At 52.3% G+C, this 20,404-nt stretch overlaps 1 protein-coding gene across 3 annotated transcripts; it reads right to left on the reverse strand.

Moving 5' to 3' along the window:
- Window positions 1-7,663: 7,663 nt before the first annotated feature.
- On the reverse strand, window positions 7,664-17,381 carry TAL1 (TAL bHLH transcription factor 1, erythroid differentiation factor). 3 transcript variants are annotated; one of them, XM_027649210.1, is made up of 5 exons: window positions 16,997-17,370; window positions 15,494-15,643; window positions 13,889-14,317; window positions 13,065-13,156; window positions 7,664-8,682 (listed from the first exon to the last, which is right to left on the reverse strand). In XM_027649210.1, coding segments are annotated over exons 2-5 (942 nt in total). In that variant the 5' UTR covers window positions 15,496-15,643; window positions 16,997-17,370; the 3' UTR covers window positions 7,664-8,263. The 3 variants fall into 3 exon arrangements, 2 of the variants coding, with proteins under 2 accessions (XP_027505011.1, XP_027505010.1); XM_027649209.1 differs by lacking the exon at window positions 15,494-15,643 and having other exon boundaries at window positions 16,997-17,371; XR_003528628.1 differs by lacking the exons at window positions 7,664-8,682; window positions 13,065-13,156; window positions 13,889-14,317 and adding an exon at window positions 14,739-15,370 and having other exon boundaries at window positions 16,997-17,381.
- Window positions 17,382-20,404: the final 3,023 nt, after the last annotated feature.

Genomic DNA, 20,404 nt, shown 5'->3' on the forward strand with positions numbered 1-20,404 from the left:
GAGGAGAGGAGAGGAGAGGAGAGGAGAGGAGAGGAAGAGAAAAAGAAAAAGGGGAAAAGAAAAAGGGGAAAAGAAAAAGAAAAATAAATAAAAAGGGGAAAGAGAAAGGAAAAGGGAAAGGAAAAGGGGAAAGGACAGCCTTTACATACTTTATTGGGAAGACACCACGACCCCCCAAGCCCCTCTGCCGGCGCTGCGCTCCCTCTGGCGGCCGCGGGCGGAGCGGCGGCAGCGGGGCAGCTCCGGCCCCGTGTCGGCCCCGCCGCGGGCGGGAGGCGCAGTTGCTGCGGTCGGTCCGATGTGCCGTCTGTCTGCGAGCGGGGGTTCCCCCAGCTCTGTTCGCAGGAGGTGTCACTCTGGCTGGGTGAGGGGCTCTGGTGGGACCCCTCTGGGACAGCCCCGCTGGCACCCCCGGCGCTGTGGAGGCGCCGAGCGCGAGCTCCTGCTGCAGGGCGGACCGGCGGGCAGGGAGGTGGTGTTGGCATTGTCAGCGTGGGGACAGTGTCCCCGCTGGAGGGGACAGACAGGCTCCTGCTCACGCCGCCCTTCTGCCTGTCCCGTTGCGGGGTGTGGATGTAGGACCGCATCCCCAGTCCCGGCGCCTGCAGGCAGCGATAGAGGGGGCAGCTCAGAGCAGGACGGAGCCAGCTGGAGGGTGGGTGGCCCCAGGAACGGGCAGACAGCCGAGATAGGAGCAACGGCTGCCACTGCTGGGCCGGTTCAGTCTTCCTGTAACCCTAAGAACACCCTGGGAAAACCATCCTGCTGTGGGTGGTTTGGTGCCATTTGACCCAGAAGAAGGGATAAAGCAGCTCAAGGTTTGCTTGGATGAGGCAGAGAGCAGCTTGGGAGTGATTTTTGCTGGTGCAGCTAAAAGCAAAACCACCCTGATGTTTTGTCTGGTGGGGACAACCAGCAGGGCAGCGTGCAAGGGACAGAGGACATGTGTGTGAGCATGTCATGGGCTTCGGTGACTTGAAGACACATGCAGGACTGCATGTCCACATCCATCCGAATGTGTATTTAGAACTGGTGCATCCATGGACATGGCCACAGGTGTGGGACCTGCAAAAATGAGTGTGTGCATTCGTGAGTGTGTTTGTGCCCCATCACACCTGTAACAGCACGTGGGCCGTGCATTTGTGAGCAATCAGTGTGCACACTCACCTATCATGTGCAGGCACAGGTGTTTGTGGAGTCTGAGTGTGTTTGTGACTCCTTGTCACACAAGTACTGATGTGTCACTGCTAACAAACCTCAGTGATGTTCCACATTGGAGCCTCATCCAGGCCTGTTCCTTGCCTTCCCCCTAGCCCAGTATTTATAGGGCATCAGTTCACCAACACAGAGCCTTCCCCACCCCAAGCAGCAGCTTCCCACCCACAGAATCCATAATGGCACACTGCTAACAGACTCCATCTACCTGCCAGGCCACCCCCACCAGCCCCCTGCTCCCATTTTAATGCCATTCCTTGGGATGGAGCAGACTGGATGCTCAGAGGAGCAATGCTGTGATGCTGGATAGTTGCAAGACACACGACTGGGACGGTGTTGATATGTTTTACTTCAGCTCCAGTAGTGTGTGAACAGACATATCACAGCAAGCAAAGTGCTCTGGAGATGTGACAGCTGCTGTAAAGCATTCCCTTGCTCCCATCCCCTCCCAGGGATCCTTGGATGGGCAGCAGATGGTGGCTGGACTCTTTAGATGTGCAAGAGGGCCCTGTCTTTGGTTTCTGTGGGCTCTGGGCAAGCCCTGGGGCAGCAGAGTGCTATTCCTGCCCCAGAGACTGTGATGTGGATGGTGATGATGGTGGAAGCAAGATAGTTGTAGGATAGGGCTGGTCCTGCTCCCTTCCCTTCCCTGGGCTTTGGCCATTTCACCAGCTACACCTCTGGGATTGTTCCCATCCACAAAGGGTGAACAGGACATCCAGGCAGTCGTGTTCTTCTGGCCACTCTAGGGTGTGATGCTTGGCATTTTTGGAGCCATCCACTCCTCCCAAGCCTGGCTCTGGGTCCCATATCAGGAAGGACCGTGGCTTGATGGCACCTCACACCTGCCACATCCGCCTGTTCTCAGCCAGCTCATTTCACATGATGCAATCCAGGATGCTCTACCATGGCTTTCCCGTACACCTTTGGGCAAGTCCTCAAACCTCTCCCAGCCCAGTCACCTCCTCCCCCTGTTTCCAGCATTCCTTTAGCAACACAATGCCAGCAGAAACCTGCCTGTCATTTTGCACCGTGCATGCACCGAGGAGCACGGTGCCACAACGGCTTTGCCGGCCTCTTTGCCAGAAGCCCTTTGCTGCAGGACCCATTCCCACCTTGGCACGGTCAGATTAAGCTGGTGCAGTCCAGGATTTACCGGAGGGATGGGCAGGGAGCAAAGCCCCCGGCCCAACCACGTGCTGGCGGGCGGGTTCGGCCCCGGCACATCAAAGTGCCGGGACAGTCTTAACTGTGATCCAGACGCTCCCTCCCATTTCCTGCTGGATTCCCGTCTCGCTCCCTGTGCCCGCATCAGCAAAACAGAGTGCAAAAATAGAGGCTGGGCTTTACCATAACACAATAGTAAATTGTTCCCCGGAAAGGTCACTGGGGCGGCTGAGAATAGCTTCAAGATCAGGGGAAAAGGAATGTCTATGGGGGGGACAAGTTTGAAGGTGCCTGCTGGACCCCCCGTCAGTGGTGCAGGTCCATCCTCCTGAGCCCCTGCAGCCTCAGAGCATCCTCATCCTTCCCCACCCACCCCCAGCCCTGATGAGCTGCGGGGCTCTCCCCGCACCCCAGGACCAATTTTGGGATGGAAAAAAAAAAAAAAAGAAAAGAGTGAGAATAAAGGTGAATGGAGAGGCAGGAGGACCAGAGAGAAAGAGCAGAGGTGGGAGGAGAGAGGGGATCCTGCTCGCTGCTCATCTCCTTGCTGTGTGTGACAGCGCGGTGTCCCCTGGGCACTACTGGCCGGCTGCAGCCTTTGTGCGGCGGTGGGAATGTCAGGGATGAGCCCCGGGATGAAGAGCATATCGAGCAGTCCCAGAGAGCCATAAATTACTCCCTCCTGTTGTCACTGGCCTGTCGTAGTGAAGAGGAGAAGCTTTCTCATCGGTTGCCAGGGTGGGAATGTTTGGGTCCTGTCGTTCCTGTGAGCATATTTAATTCAATCATGTGGGAATGCCCTTGATGAAGCGGGTCCTTGCTCCTGGCTTCAGCAGTGTTCCCAGGCAGGGCAGCCAGTGCAGGCTGCCCTCAACATGGCTTTGCCAGAAAGGTTGTAATTAAAACCAGACAAAGAGGCTTGAAAATAAAATCTACCCAAATTTTGGTTGGTTATGGGGGTTTCTTTGTTTGTTTCTTGCACATCCCTTGCACCTTCTCTTTTATTTATTCCAATTTTATCCTAAAGTCACTCCCTCTCTGTTCTCATTCCCCAGTGTCATCCATACAATGGCAAGAGAAATTTTCTGCCACTGAGAACTTGCCACCAGGTTCCTGCAACACATTAGAAACACGGGTGAACAAAAAATACCCTTAAACATACCTGTTTCAAACTTGTAAAGAAAACACTATTTGCCAAAAGGTTTCCTGCACTACAGACCAGAACCCCCATCACCTTGTGGTGCCACCAGTGAGAGATGGTGGCAATGCCAAGGGCAATGCCACCCACAACACCCTCCTGCTGTGCTGATCCCTTCTGTGCCGTGGAAACCAGGGCTCTAAGGTGCTTTTCCCAGCTTTCCTTTCTGTTTTGCATAAACAGAGGAAAAAAAAGAGGTTGGGTTGGGGGTTTCCCCCCATGTATTTGAATCCACAGAGCAGCGCACATCAGCATTTGTAACACAACACAATTGTGAAAGAAATTACCATTTGATGAGAAATGAATTAAATTTTCCATCAGAAGACGAGAATGACAAGGGTTTCCGAAAATTACTTTTAAAAATAAATGCAAAGGCAGGTGAATATCTGCTACCTTCTGTGAAATATGCATCTTGGTGGCAGAGCAGCAGCAAGGTCAGGATGCTCTGGAGAAGAAGATACAGGAAGAAGGATACTCTTCTCAGCATGGCCAACACAAAGCCACCAGACACTCAGATGGGGACAGAACCGTGGAGAATGTCCCAGAACAGCAGCTCTCACGGTCTCCCCACCACCAGGAGTGATGCACATTGGCCATCCCACCAGGGAGCAGGTGGCACTGGCAAACTCTCATCCCTTTCCATTGGTTATAGACCCTATATGTGTGCCTGGAGTGGTTTGAAACCTTCACCTTCAGGGTGGCAAAAGCTGTGTGGCCATGAAGGACGTTTTAACTGAAGGAAGAAAAAAAAGCAGAAGGGGGAGGTGGAAGCAGAATTACCCTGGTGATGGAAGGAGGGAGGGAGAGAACCAGGAGGTGGGAGGCAGAGATAACCAGTGGCTGAGCTATCAGCTCGTGCTGGGCTGGTAGCAGGGCGAGACGGGTTAAACCAGCTGTGCAGCCCTGATCTCCCAGCCCCAGATAAACACCCAACAGCCACACACTGCCCCACACCTGCCCTGTGCCTTGTCCCAGTGCCTGGGATGAAACCAGCCCAGTCCTGGATACGGGGGCTTTGCTCAGCCTGGCTGTCAAGAGGGGCCCCATGTCCCTAGTCTGGGACTGCGCCTGGGCAGGGCTCCCTGCACCCTCAGGTTGGAGGTTGAAACAAGGTCCCCTCTTTCACACAGGGGGAAATGTCACCCAGAAACTTTCAAAGCAAGAGTTGGCTGCTTGTCTGCTGTGGAGGAGGCTTTAGCAGCTAAACTTTTGGGGGGCGATGCTTTAAAAAAGCCGAGGATGCTCTAAAAGGCTCTGTTTAAATAAGCCATGAGTCTGAAATTCATAGAAATTAAAGACAAAAAAAAAATACTTGAGTTACCATTCCTGGTCATCTGCTCCGTGCTATTGGTATGGTGCTGACCACCAGCATACATACATACATACATATATATATATATATATATTATATATATAAATTAATATTATATAAATTAATATTATATATATTATATAATATATATGTTAACATACACATGTTCAATGGACTACTTAGCCTGTAAACACTCCCTAATTAATGCTATATTTTTTTTAAAAGTATTTGTGCACATGGTTGTGATAATTTTTTTTAAAAAAGAAAAAAGAGGAATTGGTGTCGCTGCCTGTTAAATCATGGCCGAATTGCCAAAGGAAGTAGCACGGCCCCCCAGCAGCCCCTTCCTTGCACAGTCACCCTCGCCAAAAGGAGGGAAAAGGCCTTTGGGGGACCTGCAAATAACGTGCTGGGGGTAAGGGGGCTGGTAACGCTCGCCTGCGGCGGGGGCATTGCTTCATCACCCGCCTTCCTTCCTGCCGGCCCCGCGCTCTTCCTCCCGCCTGCTCTCCCTGAAAAAGCCCAGCCCAGGCTGGACGGTGTGAGTCAAGCAAGGAAAAAAAAAAAAAAGGCAAGTCTTTTTGCAAGGTTTTTGCTGCCTGATTATGATTTTTGGAGGCTGGGAATGGGCCACTCTGGCATTTTCATCCCACAATGAAATACTAAAGTAGTGATGGGTTCAAGCCATGAGGTGGGACAGAGGCAGACAGCAAGTGGAGACTGCTTTGTAAAACTTTATTTAGAAATATTCTTGATATATTCATTATATATATATATTTATATGTACACACACATTACAACAAATGTGTTTTCTAAATAGCACGTCCACAGTGGGTTGAGACTCAGGGTACCAGGTCTGGTTACTTCATTTCTGCAGAAAAAATGCAGAAATCCGAAGGGAGGGTGGCAGAGAAAGGGAGGGGGCCGAAAAAACCCCCAAAATCGTAAGGCAGGAATTCACTCACACGGTACAACATTGCCCCAGAGCGCCGCTTCCGACAGAAACAGGGGATGATGGTCCGCACAGCGAGAGACGAAGCAGAAAGGAGGAGAGGTGGGCAGAGGAAATGTACCATTCAAATCACAATTAAGTACAACTGTACATACCCCAGGAGACCTTACAGTGTGCTCTGCCAAGGGCTACAAGCAGGCACGTGGGGGGGGTGGTGGTGTTTGAGGGTGCTGCCAAAGTTGTACCACTTCCCCAACTATTCAGCTACCAAAAAGATTTAAACAAAAAATAATAAATTTGTATGGAATGAGGAATTTCTAGATGTTGGTGTTTGTTTTTTTTTTCTTGCAGTAGTTTAATAAAAAGGTTGTTTGGAGACCAAGAATGGCTTTACCTGTGTGACAGCATCCCCCTCCCTTCCCAGAGGGTCCCCTGGCAGCCCCCACTGCTTGCCTTTCCTACCCCTGACACCAGTACCAGCCCAAACCTCTTCCTCAGTGTCACTCTGTCACCTGCCAGCACCTCTTCCCTGGCACAGCCCTGTGGGTAACCTCTTCTAGTAAAAAACCCCATGCATGGACAATCCAGACCCAGGAAGGAGTTTTCCTCCTTTTCCCCAATTTAAGAGGGGGGAGATTGGTGCGTTCCAATATATGGGGTCTTGCAAATCCTTACATGGGCCAGGATCCCTTCTCAGGCAACTAATTCACCTAATAAGCCAAACCACATACCACCCTCTTAACTATTATTTTCAAAGAGGCATCAGAACCAGGCAGGGATGGAAATGACAGAGTTCTGAAATAAGCCTGGATGGGCTTGCAGACACCCACTTAAATTCTCTGTGTTCCTTTGTACCTCGGCATCCTTGGGAAGAAACAAGTGAGGTGGAAGGTGTCCCCGCTTAAAAAGATTTATCCCCTTCCAAAGGATGTTTGTGTGTGGTTTGTTGTTTTGGTTTTTTTTTTACTGTAGCATGGCAGAGATTTCTGTGCCTTGACACCTTTGCAGAAGGAGAGGGTGGACTTGGGGCAATTGCCCCATCAGGCATCAGGCAATGGGTGGGTGGGTGGGAAATGACAGGACTGAAGTGGTGATAGCACAGGGTGGTCCTCAGCTCCCAGCCCCCACAGTAGCAGCCTCCTGCTCCTCAGTCTTCCTGTTTCCCAAACACCCTTCCGGGGGGGCAGCAGGGATCAGAGGACCATCTCAGTCACAGATATCAACTTTGCAGTGACCTGAGCACTTGGGAATGTAAGGACCTCCCTAAGGCCAGAATAAATCCAGCACTAGGGTCCGTACTGTGGGCATTGGCACAGCTGAACCACCACCATTTTCACACAATAAAATCAAAAACTTCAAAGCATACCATTAAAACCTTTTTATATCCCTATGTACACGCACACTGTTGATACATCATTGACTCCTTTTGCCTTTTTGTTGCTTTTTGATCATAAAAATCCTCCAGTCCAAGGAGATACTCCACTAGCAAGTATTTTTTTCCCTTACCAATTCTGAAATTCATCTTTCTTGAGAGAAATTCTGGCCCTAAGAAACCACTGGGAAAGCTCTAGTAGACCACAACAGGCTTGGAGTTCACCTGCTGAGTGTTACCTAGCAGAAGAATTAGGGACTGGGAGGGTGGCAGAAAACACCTATGTACCTTTTCATTCAATGGATACTGCATGACAGTGTTAAACAGAAGTAATCCCACGTCATAAATACTACAACCCCAAACAATTCAAAGTTAGGTAGAAGGGAAAGGAGGAAAGGGGAAGAAAAAAAGAAAAAAAAAAAAAGAAAAAAAGAAGAGAGAAAGAAATAGTCTTAATCCTTTTAATAGTTCTTTTGCTGAGGGTATTTTTTCACCTCTTTAAAAAGATACAGACAAAAGCTCTCGGACAACAGGAACACGTGGTCCCAGCTCCTGTTCAGACCAGCTGTGTGTGCCACAGGCTGGAGAAGTGCTGCACTGGCATCATGCAGCAGTCTCCAGCACCACGTGGAGCAGGAAAGCATCAGTGGCCTCTGCCAGCAGTGAAAGAGGAGTTTCATGCCTCAAGCAGGCGACTGTTTAAAAAGCAGTGGTCATCAAATGGTCTGAAAGCCCTCTAAATGCTGGAGAGGCGCTGGCCACGTCTCCTCCCCCTCCTCAGGGTCACGTCACGAGCAGTATGTACAATGAAGATGACTTCAATGCTTTTCTTCTTTGTACGATCACGTACCTAAATACTGAACGTCCGTCTGGGTTGGTCTCGTCCTCAGCCAACGTTCCGGCCGCTCCGCCCCGGGCTGGGGAGAGTGGGGAGCCCGAGCTCCCGGGGAAAGGCAGAGTCACAGATCCCGCGAGCACAAGTTCCAGCATCCTCACGCTCGGGCCTTGCCTCTCCCCCTCGGTGCTTCGGGAGCAGCGCCAAGGTCATCACCGCTGCGCGTTGCCTTCTACGGGGAGGATGGCGTGGTGCAGGCTCCGCGTGTGCTTCGAGTCCAGCGCTTCGTGCTCTTCCGTGAAGCTGTCCGGGCTCGCCGCTCCGTCTAAAGAACTTCCACAGCTAGAGTTTGGAGACAACATGTCCTGCAGGAGGTCTTCCTGGACTATCCCAGAGTCTTTGTTCACTTTGCCCCTTTGGTTTCCTTCTTCCTCCTGGTCGTTGAGCAGCTTGGCCAGGAAGTTGATGTACTTCATAGCCAGGCGCAAGATCTCGTTCTTGCTCAGTTTTTTGTCGGGCGGGTGGGTGGGGATGAGCTTGCGGAGCTCTGCGAAGGCTCCGTTGACGTTCTGCTGTCTCCACCTCTCCCGGCTGTTGGTAAAAATGCGGCGAACCACCTTCGTGTGAGGACCTGGAATTCCAACCAGACAGAATTAGGAGCAGGGAATAACAGCTCAGGTTTACTTTGCTGAATAGGTCACTGTTTCCCAAATTGACTGACTTATTCTAGTGACTGACATCAGCAAGGCAGTGAAACAAGAGTTTCCAGCTAACTGGAAGCTGATATGATGAGCTGAGATAGCCATAACTTCTGCTGAATCCAGTGGAAGGGAAAAATGGAGTTGCATCTCTTTGGGTGTCTCCTCAGATGTGTAAATTTACCTCTCCAAGGAGGAAGGCTTAAGCCATGACACGTGTGCTATGCTTTTAGGGTATCTCAGCTCATCAACAAAGGTAACTCAGCAACAAAGGTCCTATTAAAAGCTGATCTTACTAGATAGTTTTATTTTCTATCCCAAAAGTGTCTAAAGGACACATCATCGAGACAGAAGGAAATTGGCTTGAACAGAGGCTTTGACAACTCTAAGATCCAGAGACCCTCCCTGCTGCAGGCAGGATCCAGTGCTGACAGAGACCACAGGATTGCCACCAGCCCTCTGGGTGTTTTGTATGAAACAGGATGGTGGGATTTGCCCCATAGCAATGAGGACAGGTAGCAATGTGACCCACAGAGCGAAGGCAGTGTCCTTGTTGGAAGGGTGATCATGAGGGAGGATGAAACAGTTTCACAGCTGAACTGAGGGCCTCCTGCTCCCTCTACATATCACTACCACAGGGCAAAAACTCCCTCTGACACTAACTGGAGAAGTGAAAAAATTGTTTAGTTAAGTGTGAATTCCAATTAAATCCCTGACATTTTACAGCCGTATTTCTGACAGAGCATGTTACACAGGATGGACACACAAAACACACCAATTCTCCTTTCAGATCACCAAGGTAACTCCTCTTGCCATGAGAAAAACATTCCTTCTGTGCTAGAAGAGACCCAAAAGCACATCTACCCAAAATATACTGCGCTACAGGAGTAGCAATTCCATAAATCAGGATTGCAGGTCCTTGGGTCCATGGAAATCAGCTCATGTAAGGGGGCACTACCATAAGATGCTTTTTTTATTACATGCTTTCCATCCTCATCTCCAGGAGACATCAACAGTGGAAGGTCACATCAATCTCATGGAAATCTGGGAGACTGACCATGGCAGAAACTCCCAAAGGGTGGGAAGCATCACGTAAAATGAAAATCATCACAGATTGTGAAGCAAAGACTTGCAGGTAACACATCAGTGAGTTGTACCCCATCCCCATGGTCTCTCCCTTGTATTCCCCACATTGAGACACTTGTCTAATTACTCCCTTCTGGAGGGAGCAAGTCCCTGGCTGTGGGAAGCAGTTTAAGCTACAGCTCTGCCATCACCCAGTGAAACCAGCACCCCGTGGGACATTTAAACATCATTATTCTTGTCTGGCAAAACTCTCGGCTGCCTTGACTGTGACAGGGCAGCTGAATAAATGTGACTTTGGAAGCGTGCTACTAGGCTGCATCTTGACAGATTCCACCTTCCACAACACAGAAAGAGGAATTCCACATTCCAGTTGATTAAACACCATCACACTTCACTTCTTTCAGGGGAAACTGAGTCCCTTCAGTCCAGCACATCACACAGAACACCCTGCACTGCAGGGTTTGTATGCAGGCACATTCCCAAATAGCCAGGTTAAAGGTGCCAGCTTCTCCAGAGTGTGAGCAGCCACTTCTCCTTACAGGATGCTCAGGAGCAGAGAGCCCTCCAAAATCACCAAGAGCCCCTGGGATAAGCTGGGGGATATAGAAATGAGAAACGCATCTTCTCTGACCTCTAAGATTCCAGTCTGATGCTTTAATAAAGGTAATATTGACCCCTAAACAGCACATAATGCCCTTTGCATGAATTAATTTGCAAGAGCTCATGGAAAGGGAAGGTTTCTTGTCCCTGATGTGCACAGTCTGCTGTGCTACAGGATTGTGGTGGGGACCAAGGGGACCTCTGCAGCACTACTAAGAAAGCATTGAAGAATGTGCTATAACCTACTACAATATTACAGCAATTTTAACACTTCAATGCTCTTTCCAGAAAAGACAAAGAAACCAGCCTTGAATCCAGAAGAAGAAGCAGCTTAAAACTCATTTACTCCATTCGATTATGAGGAAAAAAAAAAACCACATTGGATTTTGTTTATTAAAAACCAAACCACAACAAAAAAAGACCCCAAAACCACCTTGAGAGACTTCCAGTCTTCACAGGCTTCAAACATATGTCTGTGTTCACTGAAAGCTGACAACTAAAAGGCATCTATTCATAAATAGGTCAGAAATCAGAAAAAAAAGACTTGTTCATTTTCATCCAGGGGCACCCAAACCAAGCCCCAGTATATAACACAAATTCTGACACCACTCAGATTCTTGATTCCTGCATCAACTGAATTAATATCTTTTAGAAAGAGGTCAGGTTTGGGCCAAAACATGTCAAGCAATGGAGAAAATTAAAATGCCCCATAGCTGTGTTATAATAGAAGATCTATTTCTTATAAAGAAATTTGCCTCATAATTAATTCAAGCAGTCAGATGAGAATTTTTGCCTGGATTTTGTTCCAATTGATTGACCGATGCTTTTAAAATTGTAATTAGAGATCTAAGGAAAACTAATAAAAAGATGAGTTTCTAAAGTTCCAGGATATACTTTTTTACAGATACTTTTTCATGTTTTTATCTGCATTTATAGTTATTTTTAAAGAAGATATGAAACGCAACGAACTTTCCACAAAATAGATACAGGAATAGTTGCAAAAAAATTCCACTTATTTCCTTACAGAGAAAACCAAACACCAAGTGCCTGGCAAGACTTTCCTGCCCTTCTGCATCTCCCAAGGGCTGGGGACCCTGAGGAGTGATGCTTTTGGGTGCCACAGATGTCACCTGGCAGGTGACCACCAGAGCAATAAGCAAAGCCCATCAGACCACACAGACGCCTCAGCATGGGATGTACTTTCCTACAAATTGTTCCTGTTCAGACAGTATCGTCTGATACATATTTTTCTCCCCTCCCCAAAAAATGTTGAGCCCCGTCTTGGAAATTCACATGAGCCAGCACTTTCAGGATTGGGCCCAATCTGTACATCTGAATCAAAGAACAGATCCAAAAACTTGGCTGCAACCAAGTGTGTCTGTAATCCTTAACACCTAATTAAATAGAAAGTCAAAAGCTTTAGTCGGACAACGTGATTTGATGGACTTTTCACCGTAACCATTAAGCCCCAGAATTGAAAGACAGACAAAAAACCCTTCTTATGCCGGGGCTGTGACATCCCCCTGTCTCATGGGACTCCGGTCTGAAAGGACCAGGAGAGCACAGAGCGGGGAGAGAGGGACTGATTAATGCAGATAATACCCTGAGCCCGTCATTTCTGGCTGTATTGTTTTAGAGTGATGCGGATTATGATTTGATCTTAGATTAGCAGAGTAGAAGGAAAGGGACAGATAGCTAAAAAGAAGGAAAATAATTGTCCAGCAATTGAAACACAGTGTTGACAATTACTAAAGAGAAAGCACGTTTCAATGGATCTCATGTGTACGGGCTGTTAACTCCGCAGATAAACGGGTTGGCCTTCCACGTGTAAATTGTTCTTGCGAACACCCCTTTGCCTGGGCAGCGCTGCCGCCTGCGCGTCGCATCCCGCACCCCACTCCAGCTGCCGGGGAGCAGGCAGTGGATCCTGCACTGCCTTCTCCCTCCTTTCCATTCTCTGAAACTATCCTGCGGCTCCGACAGGAATGCCCACGCCTGGGATCTCTGCTCAGACACCAGACTGTCACCCGCCGTATTTGCTCCCGCGCTCTGCCACGGGATATTTCTCCACGGCAGACAGCAGCAAGGTGTGGATGTACACTGAATTAAAATGCAAAAGGCAACCCCATTGCGCCCTTGCAGACCTCAGCACAGGGTTAGCTCTTTGCTTCCAGGCAGTTTAAAGGCAGGTTGTCCTTTCTGCCCAAGGCTGTGGTCTGCATTGCGAATGTCCCCTGGCTGAAAGGGTTTACAGACACAGCATCTCACTGCAATGGCCCTGATCTGAACTTCAACAAAGACTTACATTTAGGGTCTTCCTTCGGATTTGATCTCTAAGGGGTGTAATTAGCCATTACACTGAACTGCTTCGCAGGGTGAAGTCAAACCCACCGAGTACGCTGCTGGGCGTTAGTGGGGACGGGTGTGGGCTCCACTATTCCGAACCTTACCGCAGAGTCACCCTGACTCCCTAGGCATCCTATTCGCATTTCACGGTTTGGGGCTTTAGTCCTTTTGTTATTTGTTATTTGGGGGTTTAATCCCGGAGTAAGGCGCCGTGCAGCAACTTGCCCCCCTCAGCAGAAGGGAACCCCCCTAAAGAGCCGGCGCAGTGGCGAAATGCTCTCACCGTCGGTGATCTCCATCTCGTACGGAGACGGTCTTCGCTTCACCCGGTTGCTGCCGTACATGGAGAAGGAGTCCGGTTCGCCGAAAAACCCGCTGCAAACGAAAGGCAGAGAGGCCGTGAGGACACTCCGGCATCCCCCCGGCCCGGTGGGGGGAGGGAGCGTCCGGGGGCAGCTCGGGGCCGGCGGGAAGCAGAGCTGCTCCGTGACCTCGGAGCGAGCTCACGGCTCACGAAGCCGAGCCCTGGGTCGTGAGGCGACACGACACGCGGCCGCCTGGGGACACGCAGCGAGAGACGCCAGCCCCCCGTGAGCAGGGGGATGTGGGCAGCTTGGGATATCCGGGCTGGAGGCTCCGGGCAAAACCCACCCGCATCCCCGCGGCTTTGTGCCCTCCCGCAGGCGGGCGCGCACGTCCAGCCGGGCCGGGTCCGCACCGGGTCCGTCCCCGCACACCCCCGGGCTGGTCCAGCCCCTGCCAGAGCCTTTGCTGTCCCTTGCGCTTATTTGAGGGACTCGTCGGAGGGCAGAGAGAGTCCAAGGAGCTAAACCACCTCTTGCCCGTTTACTGAAGGACCCCCTTGCTCTGCCCGGGACAATTCTACTGTGGGTTGTTTGTTTTTTTTTTTTTCTAGGAATGACAGTTTTTCGTTTCCTCTTTTTTTTTTCCCCCTCTCTACCCTTTTCCCTTTCTTCCTTTGCAAAGTTGCATGCAACCCCGCGATGACTAAACCCCGAGCCCCGCTCGGAAGAAGAGATGCTGCAGCTCCCCTCTCTTCCCCGCACCTCCCTCCCTCCCCGGCACCGCATTCGGGGAGACACGGACCTGTTGATGGTGGCCAGCGGCTGGCCCAGGTTGTAGAGCATGGCCCTGCCGTGGGGCTGCAGCGGGAGCGCGGGGGGACTCAGCTGCACCATGCGGGCCTCGCAGGCGGCCTCTGCGGCGCGGCACGGCTCGGCACCCGGCGCTCTCTGCATCGCCTCTCCCGCCGCCTCCCGGCCTTTTATGTCCAGGGAGCCCCCCCGGCGCACCAGCTCGATGACGGGCACAGGGGCGGCGGGGGGCCCGGGGGAGGGCCGGCCCGCCTCCTTGGACGCCCCGTTGAGCAGCAGCTGGGGGTCCGCCGGCGCCTCCATGCCCCCGCGGCTGCTCTCCGGCTCGCTCGTGGTCTCCGCTTCCGAGTCGTGCCGCCGGGGGGGGCGGGCATCGCGGGGGTCACTGGGGGGCGGCGGGGCGGGCGGCCTGTCCATCGTCCTGCGGAGAGAGGCAGCGGTGAGGGGCGGCCCCGCTTTGGGGAGGGGGGTTTACCCCTCCGCAGGTACCGCCCCGACGGGGGTGGCCGCTTCGGGGCTCGGACTTGGCCGGTGAGAAACGGGGGGAGTTACTAATCACCTTAAAATCATCTAGAGTTTGTTGGCGGCACCGGGGGGTCTGCGGGTCCACCCCGCCCGAGCCGTGCGGGGCCGTGACGTCACGGAGCGGCCCTGCCGTGACGTCACGGAGCCTGGCGGAGCGGTGCGGCACTTTTGACGTCCCGCAGCGCCCCTGTCCCGCAGGACGCTCCACCGGGCCCGACCTCCCATCCCTCGGTACCCGCGGAGCGGTGGCACCGTCGGGGCGGCCGGTGCAGCAAGAAGGGCTCGGCCAGCGCCCGGCGCACCGAGTTAAATCACGCGGCCAAATGATGGAGGAGGCAGAGCGCGCACCTCCGCTTTTTTGCGGGGTACTTCTCTCCACATCGGGGGCCCCGGCGGTGTTTGCCGACCTGCGGAGTCAGCCCGACCGCGGCCCGGCCTGCCGGCAGCGGCCTCAACCTCGAGAGTGGCCCCTTTTCCTCCCATGTCTAGTTTTTACTATTATTATTATTCATAAAGCAGCGAAATACACCCGAAACCACTTTTTGGGGGAGAGGGGGTTAAACCAGCCCCTAACGGAGCCAATCCCCCCGCGCATTCACTACAGCAGGAAGGAGGAAGGGGCCCGGCCGCGGACGCACACACAGCATTGTCCCCCTTCTCCCATAGAACGAATGCTGTCGCGACAGGGCACCTCGCGCCGAGGGCAGGCAGCGATATGGCGATTATTGCCATGCCTTTTCTCCCACATATCCCCTCGTTCGCTTTCAGATGTTTTGTTCGTTCGTTTGGTTGGTTGGTTTATTTTTTCCCCATATAAATAGGGAGCTTCAGGGAGCAGGGAGCTGCCGCCCATCCTTCTGGCTCCTTTGCCTTGGGTAATTTTTTTCCCGTTTTTGATGGGCTGAATTGCGAGAGAAATCCCATTTTTTGGCCATATCTCACCATCTCTCTGAAAAATAAAAAAAACCCCAGCCACCCAGCATAAAGCACAAGCTCCCTGCCTTCCCTCCAACCCTCTAGAAAGAAAAATCTAATTGCCTATTCCGATATTGTATAGGAAGAGATTACTCACATGTGTCATATTTAAGTAGGGACACCGCAAGTCTCTCCTGTTTCAACAAAAGCGCTCTCAGTGTCAGGCTGAATTTACTCCTCCCACCTCAAGGTACTTACGACTTTACAGAGAGGAAGGACACCCGCATCGGGATAAAACTGCTAAATCCTGGGAGGAAGAGAAGGGGGGGGAGAAAAAGAGGAGAGGGTGGATCTCGTGGGTCCGGGTTGCCAAAGATCAGTGGAGAGAGAAGGGTGCAGGGGAGAGGGAAGGAGGGAACAGCACCCCGGGGCGGCCCCTGTGACAGGGGACAGCGGCCACCCCCGGGTCCCCCCCCTCCGCCGCCGGGAGCCGCCGCCTCGCACAAGGGGCCACAAGGAGCGATGGGCACGGCCTGGCGTGGAAAAAAAAAATAAACAAGAAAAAAAAAAAGGCGGGAAAAAAAAAAAAAAGGTCCTAGGTTTGGGGCGAATTGGGCGTTTTTTTGGACACATTGCAAGCCCGATCTCTCCGGGAGGAAATCCCAGACGGGTCCGGACACGGGGTTGTTTTTCTCCCAGTGGGCTCGCACGAAGCGGCCGCGGCGACGGCGTTTCTCCCGCGTCCGGCTGGAAAATTTAATTCCTAAAGGGGCGAATTAAATTCCTCAAAGGGCCGGTTACCAGGCGCGCTCCCGGCCGAGGAGCCGAGACAGCCGGGACCGGGCCGGCAGCGGGGTGAGCCCGCTCCCCGCCGCCCAGCAACAGGAAGGCGAGGCCGGTTCCCCCCCCCCCGCCAACGAAATCACGAAAAATAAGGTTTACCCCTTTGTAAAAAAAAGGAAAAAAAAGAAAAAAAAAGAAACAATCCCGATGGCGTCTTCCCCCGCCTTCGTTAAAAACGAAATACATAAACCCACAAAGATATCTGCACTATTTTGCCCTAAATTGGGGTGGTTTCGTTTGGAGAAATGGAAGGGGGGGGTGTAATAATTCCCCGCCTGCTCGTTTCTGCTCCGTAAAATCCTTTTGTTTTCCAGCAGCCGATCGGCAGGAAATTTCCAGCCCAAAAGCGCACCTCTCCCGGCGGTCGTTTGTAGGGAAATCGCCCCAAAACGAAGGGGCAAGAGGGAGCGGGATATGGGGGGACCCCCCTCCCTGCAAGGAGCGGTCAGACTCTGGCCGTCGGCCATGCCGTGTCCTGGTGTTTTTCCCTTGGGAGAAACTGGGGGACCCGGGCCCGGTGGGTGCTTCACACCCGCGGCCGGTCCCCGGGGGTCCCGGGGCGGTGGGGGTATCGCACCCCACGATTTCAAAGGGGAAAGCGCGTTCTCCTCCTCACCCATCCCGCATCAAAGAATAACAAATAGATTAAAACCCAGAGGCGGAAAAAGGTTTTGTGTTTTTTTCCCCTGCTCGTCTGCCTCTCACATGGGGTAGAAGCCCCCCAAAAACCCCCTCGCTGCCCGCCGGAGCCCCCCAAAATCCCATCCCGCCGCCCGCACCGCCCAGCTCGCTGCAGGGCCGATTCCTCTTTACTCACCATTTGCTTTTCATTGGGAAAAGTGAGTGGAGCCATTTTGTGGCCTACGCATCGTGGCTATATTTGTAGTAAGTGTTGGGTGGCTTCAGCTGGGTAGGCTCTAATTCCACATCACGTCCAGTTTCCTATTTAGTATGGAGAGCGGAACACTACTGCAATGTGGCCGAGAGAGATAAAACCCCAGCAGTGGCCCGCCTGCCCTGATAAGCTTCTAAACCCATTATTTATGAAATGATTCATTATTATTTGGCAATTTTATCGAAGGAAAGCGGAAAATTATTGCAGGGATATGCATAGGAATAACTCCGGAATGCATGCCTTCTAGCTTTTTATGTGTGTGTGCTTAGATGCTCTTAAAAAGACACTGCAAAAAAAAAAAAAAAAAAGTAATAAAAAATTGCACTGTGACTGCCCGCATCTGAATAGTGATTCTTTATTTTAGTCCTCTTGGAGGTTATTATGCCCCTGTTTCCCCCCCCTTTTTTTTTATTATTATTAAATATGGAACACCTACTCCGTTCTTAATTAAATTTAATGAGCCAAAATAAATTGTTGGAGATGCTGAGAGAGGGGGAAGGGGTGTGTGCTGCTTTGGGACGAGAGGAGGTAAATAAAGCACATCTAGAGGAGATGTTTTGGAGAGAAGTGGCCCCATCCCCAGCCTTCCTCCCCCCGTCCTGTGTGTTTTTGCTAAAGGGTTGAACTGGGACGAGCTCCCCGTATTCTCTCCCGTGCTTGGGCGGGGGGAATCCGAGCATCCTTGCGAGGCTGGGGGATGCTGGGGACTGGGAGCAGAGTAGGTTCCCAGCCGGCACCTCTCGCCCTCGAGAAATTTGGGATGTAAGCGGAGCAGCCTGGAGAAGAGGGGGTTTGGGGAAGGGGAGACAGGGCCCTGAGTCTCCCCGTAGCGATGCGGGGCAGCCAGAGGGGCTCGGGTCCGTCTGCGCGCCCCGTCGGGGAAGGGGCTCGGCCCGGCCCCGGGGTCTCCGAGCCCGGGTGGACGAGGATTCTCGGGCCTTCCCAAAGCCGCCGTGCAGCCGGAGCGGCTGGAGGGGACGGGAGGCGGGCGGTGCGGGGGTCGCAGTGCCCTGCGCGGAGGTCGCAAAGCAGTGGGACGAGTGAAACCCTTCCCGAAATGCCAGAGGCTCCCGGCCTGGAAAGAGGGGAGGAGGGGGTGCCACTGTAGGGTCGCAGACCCCTTCCTCCGGACGCCCACGGGTAAAGCGGTCCTAAAGGCTCCTAAAGGGAGAGGTTTTCGACAGCTCGGGGATCGGCCTGCGCGGGAACAAAAAATCAACGAAATCTCCCGCGGCACGGGGTGGGAAGGAGGGGGCCCGGGCTGAGCGCCTCCCGGAACGCCCCCCGGGCCCTGCTGCGGGGTTTGGGCGAGGCGGCGGCCCCCGGCCGTGAGCGGAGCGCGGGGCTCGGGGGAGAAGCGGCGATGCGGACCGGCCGCACCTGCCCGTGCGTGGCGGGGGCGGCGGCGGGGCTGAGGTGCGGGGGTCGCTATTGTCTCCCCGCCACCTGCACACCCTCCCGCAGGGGGGGAAATGCCGGAGCTGTTATTCTTCCTTTCACTCCTTCCCCTCAGCCTCCCGCTTCTGGACGCGGCCGTGGGAGAGGTTTCCCCAGGCTCCCCCCGCGGCACGGCCGGGGCCGGGGCCGTGTCCCGGCCGGCAGGAGCCCGCACGATGCCGGCAGCGTGAGTGGGGCGGCGGGGCAGGGCCGGTCACGACGCGCCGGAGAGCCCGCCGTGCCTCCCGCCAGGAAACACGACCATTTTCAAGCCGGCTCCTCTCACCAACAGGAAGCGTTAAAGATAGAACAGCCGGGGCTGGGCGGGGGAGATTAGGAAGCCGAGCATCTTCTGAGCACCGAGGGCCGCTGCGGGGCCATTCCCAGCCGTGCCGGTCCCCGTGGCCGAGCTCAACCCACCTCCGCCCGCACGGCAGTCCCACCCCGAGACTGAGGGGACCCATGTGTGGCACCTTTCCCTGCCCCGGCCCTGCCTAGGGTGGGCTTCCCGGCCCCTCACCAGGCTTTCACTAGAGAAGAGGCAGCAAGTCCTGCAAACAGAGTGGGGAGAACCAAAAAGATCCAGAGGAAAGCAGTCAGTGATGCTCCGAGGAGGACCAGCGCCTTTTAATCAAGCACTATAAAAATCTTTTATTATAATTAAAGATAGCTAGAAATCACAGAAGAAAAATAAAAAACCACCCCAAACTCAAAACAATAAAATCTTAAACCGTGCTGCCCCAACCCCATGTCATTCCCTTGTGAGCCAGTGCTTGAATTTGGGCCCCATTGCCCAGTTAACAAAGCCAGACCTGGCTTTCCATGTGTTTTTTACTTCAAACTGCAGTAGATGCTTCAGGAAAAAAAAAAAAAAAAAGAAACACCCAGACATCTTGAAATTACTCAGCACCACACTATGAAAGGAAAATGCCGCTTTAGGGAAGGGTGGTTTTTTGTTGCTTTGGTCAAGTAAATTAATGTTTCGCTCGCTCAGAGGTTGCTGTCCAAGATTATATGATTTGTGTAACTTAATATAACACCACACCCTTGTCCTGAGCTGTGTGGAAGTAGTTTGGCTTTTGTTTTCAAATTGTTTCTAGCCCTCGAGCATTTGAAGAAAATCTTTAAAATATTAACCAATACAACTGTCATCTTCCTGTGTTTCCAGACATTTTACAATAGGAAACAAAGAACAAAACCCTGTAACAATAGCTCAGAGGTATGAATTGCCTCATTCATCTCACTGGAATGTTCAAAAACATTAACTATTTTTTGACTGATTCAGCAGAAAATGTGCTGGCAGATAATAAGCTTATGCCTGATCCAGGGAAGATTCAGGGACTGAGAAAGGTTTTATTTTTCTGCACAGCAAAAGAAGCACCTTTCCTGAAAGGAAGCAAATATTCTTGTTGATGGAAGAGGCTGCGTGAGAGGAGAAATTCTGACATGGCTTAAAGGGAGCTGCTGCCTTCCTCTCTCTGTACTGGCTTTGAAATGGCACATGGCTTATCTCACCCCAATTCTGTAATAAATTAATTAGCAATTAGCGCCCAGTCAAACATACCACGAACTAACACTGCAGTCCTTTGGATTTGACTGGGAAAGGCCCAGGATTTTAGAGGAGGTTGTTTTAACCGTTAGTTTAACACACAGAGCAGGAAAGCCAAGGTCAGCACCACAGGCTGAACTGCTGCTGAGACAATGCCATCACTAAAACAAAGTTTGTTCCAGCGCCTGTTAGAGCACGTTGATGTGCTACAGGCAGGGAGAAAACACATGGCTCGACCGCCATCCTGAACTGTCCTCCCATCAGGAACGGTGGGAATGGGAGTGAATCACCACTTCCAGCACTGGTGTCTCATTCCCAGGACCAGGAGGTCAGCACAGGGCTGT

This window comes from Corapipo altera, unplaced genomic scaffold (assembly GCF_003945725.1).
Source record: "Corapipo altera isolate COAL_440 unplaced genomic scaffold, ASM394572v1 112, whole genome shotgun sequence".
In the NCBI taxonomy this organism is placed as follows: domain Eukaryota; kingdom Metazoa; phylum Chordata; class Aves; order Passeriformes; family Pipridae; genus Corapipo; species Corapipo altera.

Excerpts from the sequence above, each read along its gene's own strand:
- TAL1 (XM_027649209.1), bottom strand. Across the intron at positions 13,157-13,888 it reads CCGCTGGCCACCATCAACAG|CGGGTTTTTCGGCGAACCGG; the intron begins GTCCGTGTCTCC and ends TTTCGTTTGCAG. Across the intron at positions 8,683-13,064 it reads CGAGATGGAGATCACCGACG|GTCCTCACACGAAGGTGGTT; the intron begins GTGAGAGCATTT and ends TTGGAATTCCAG.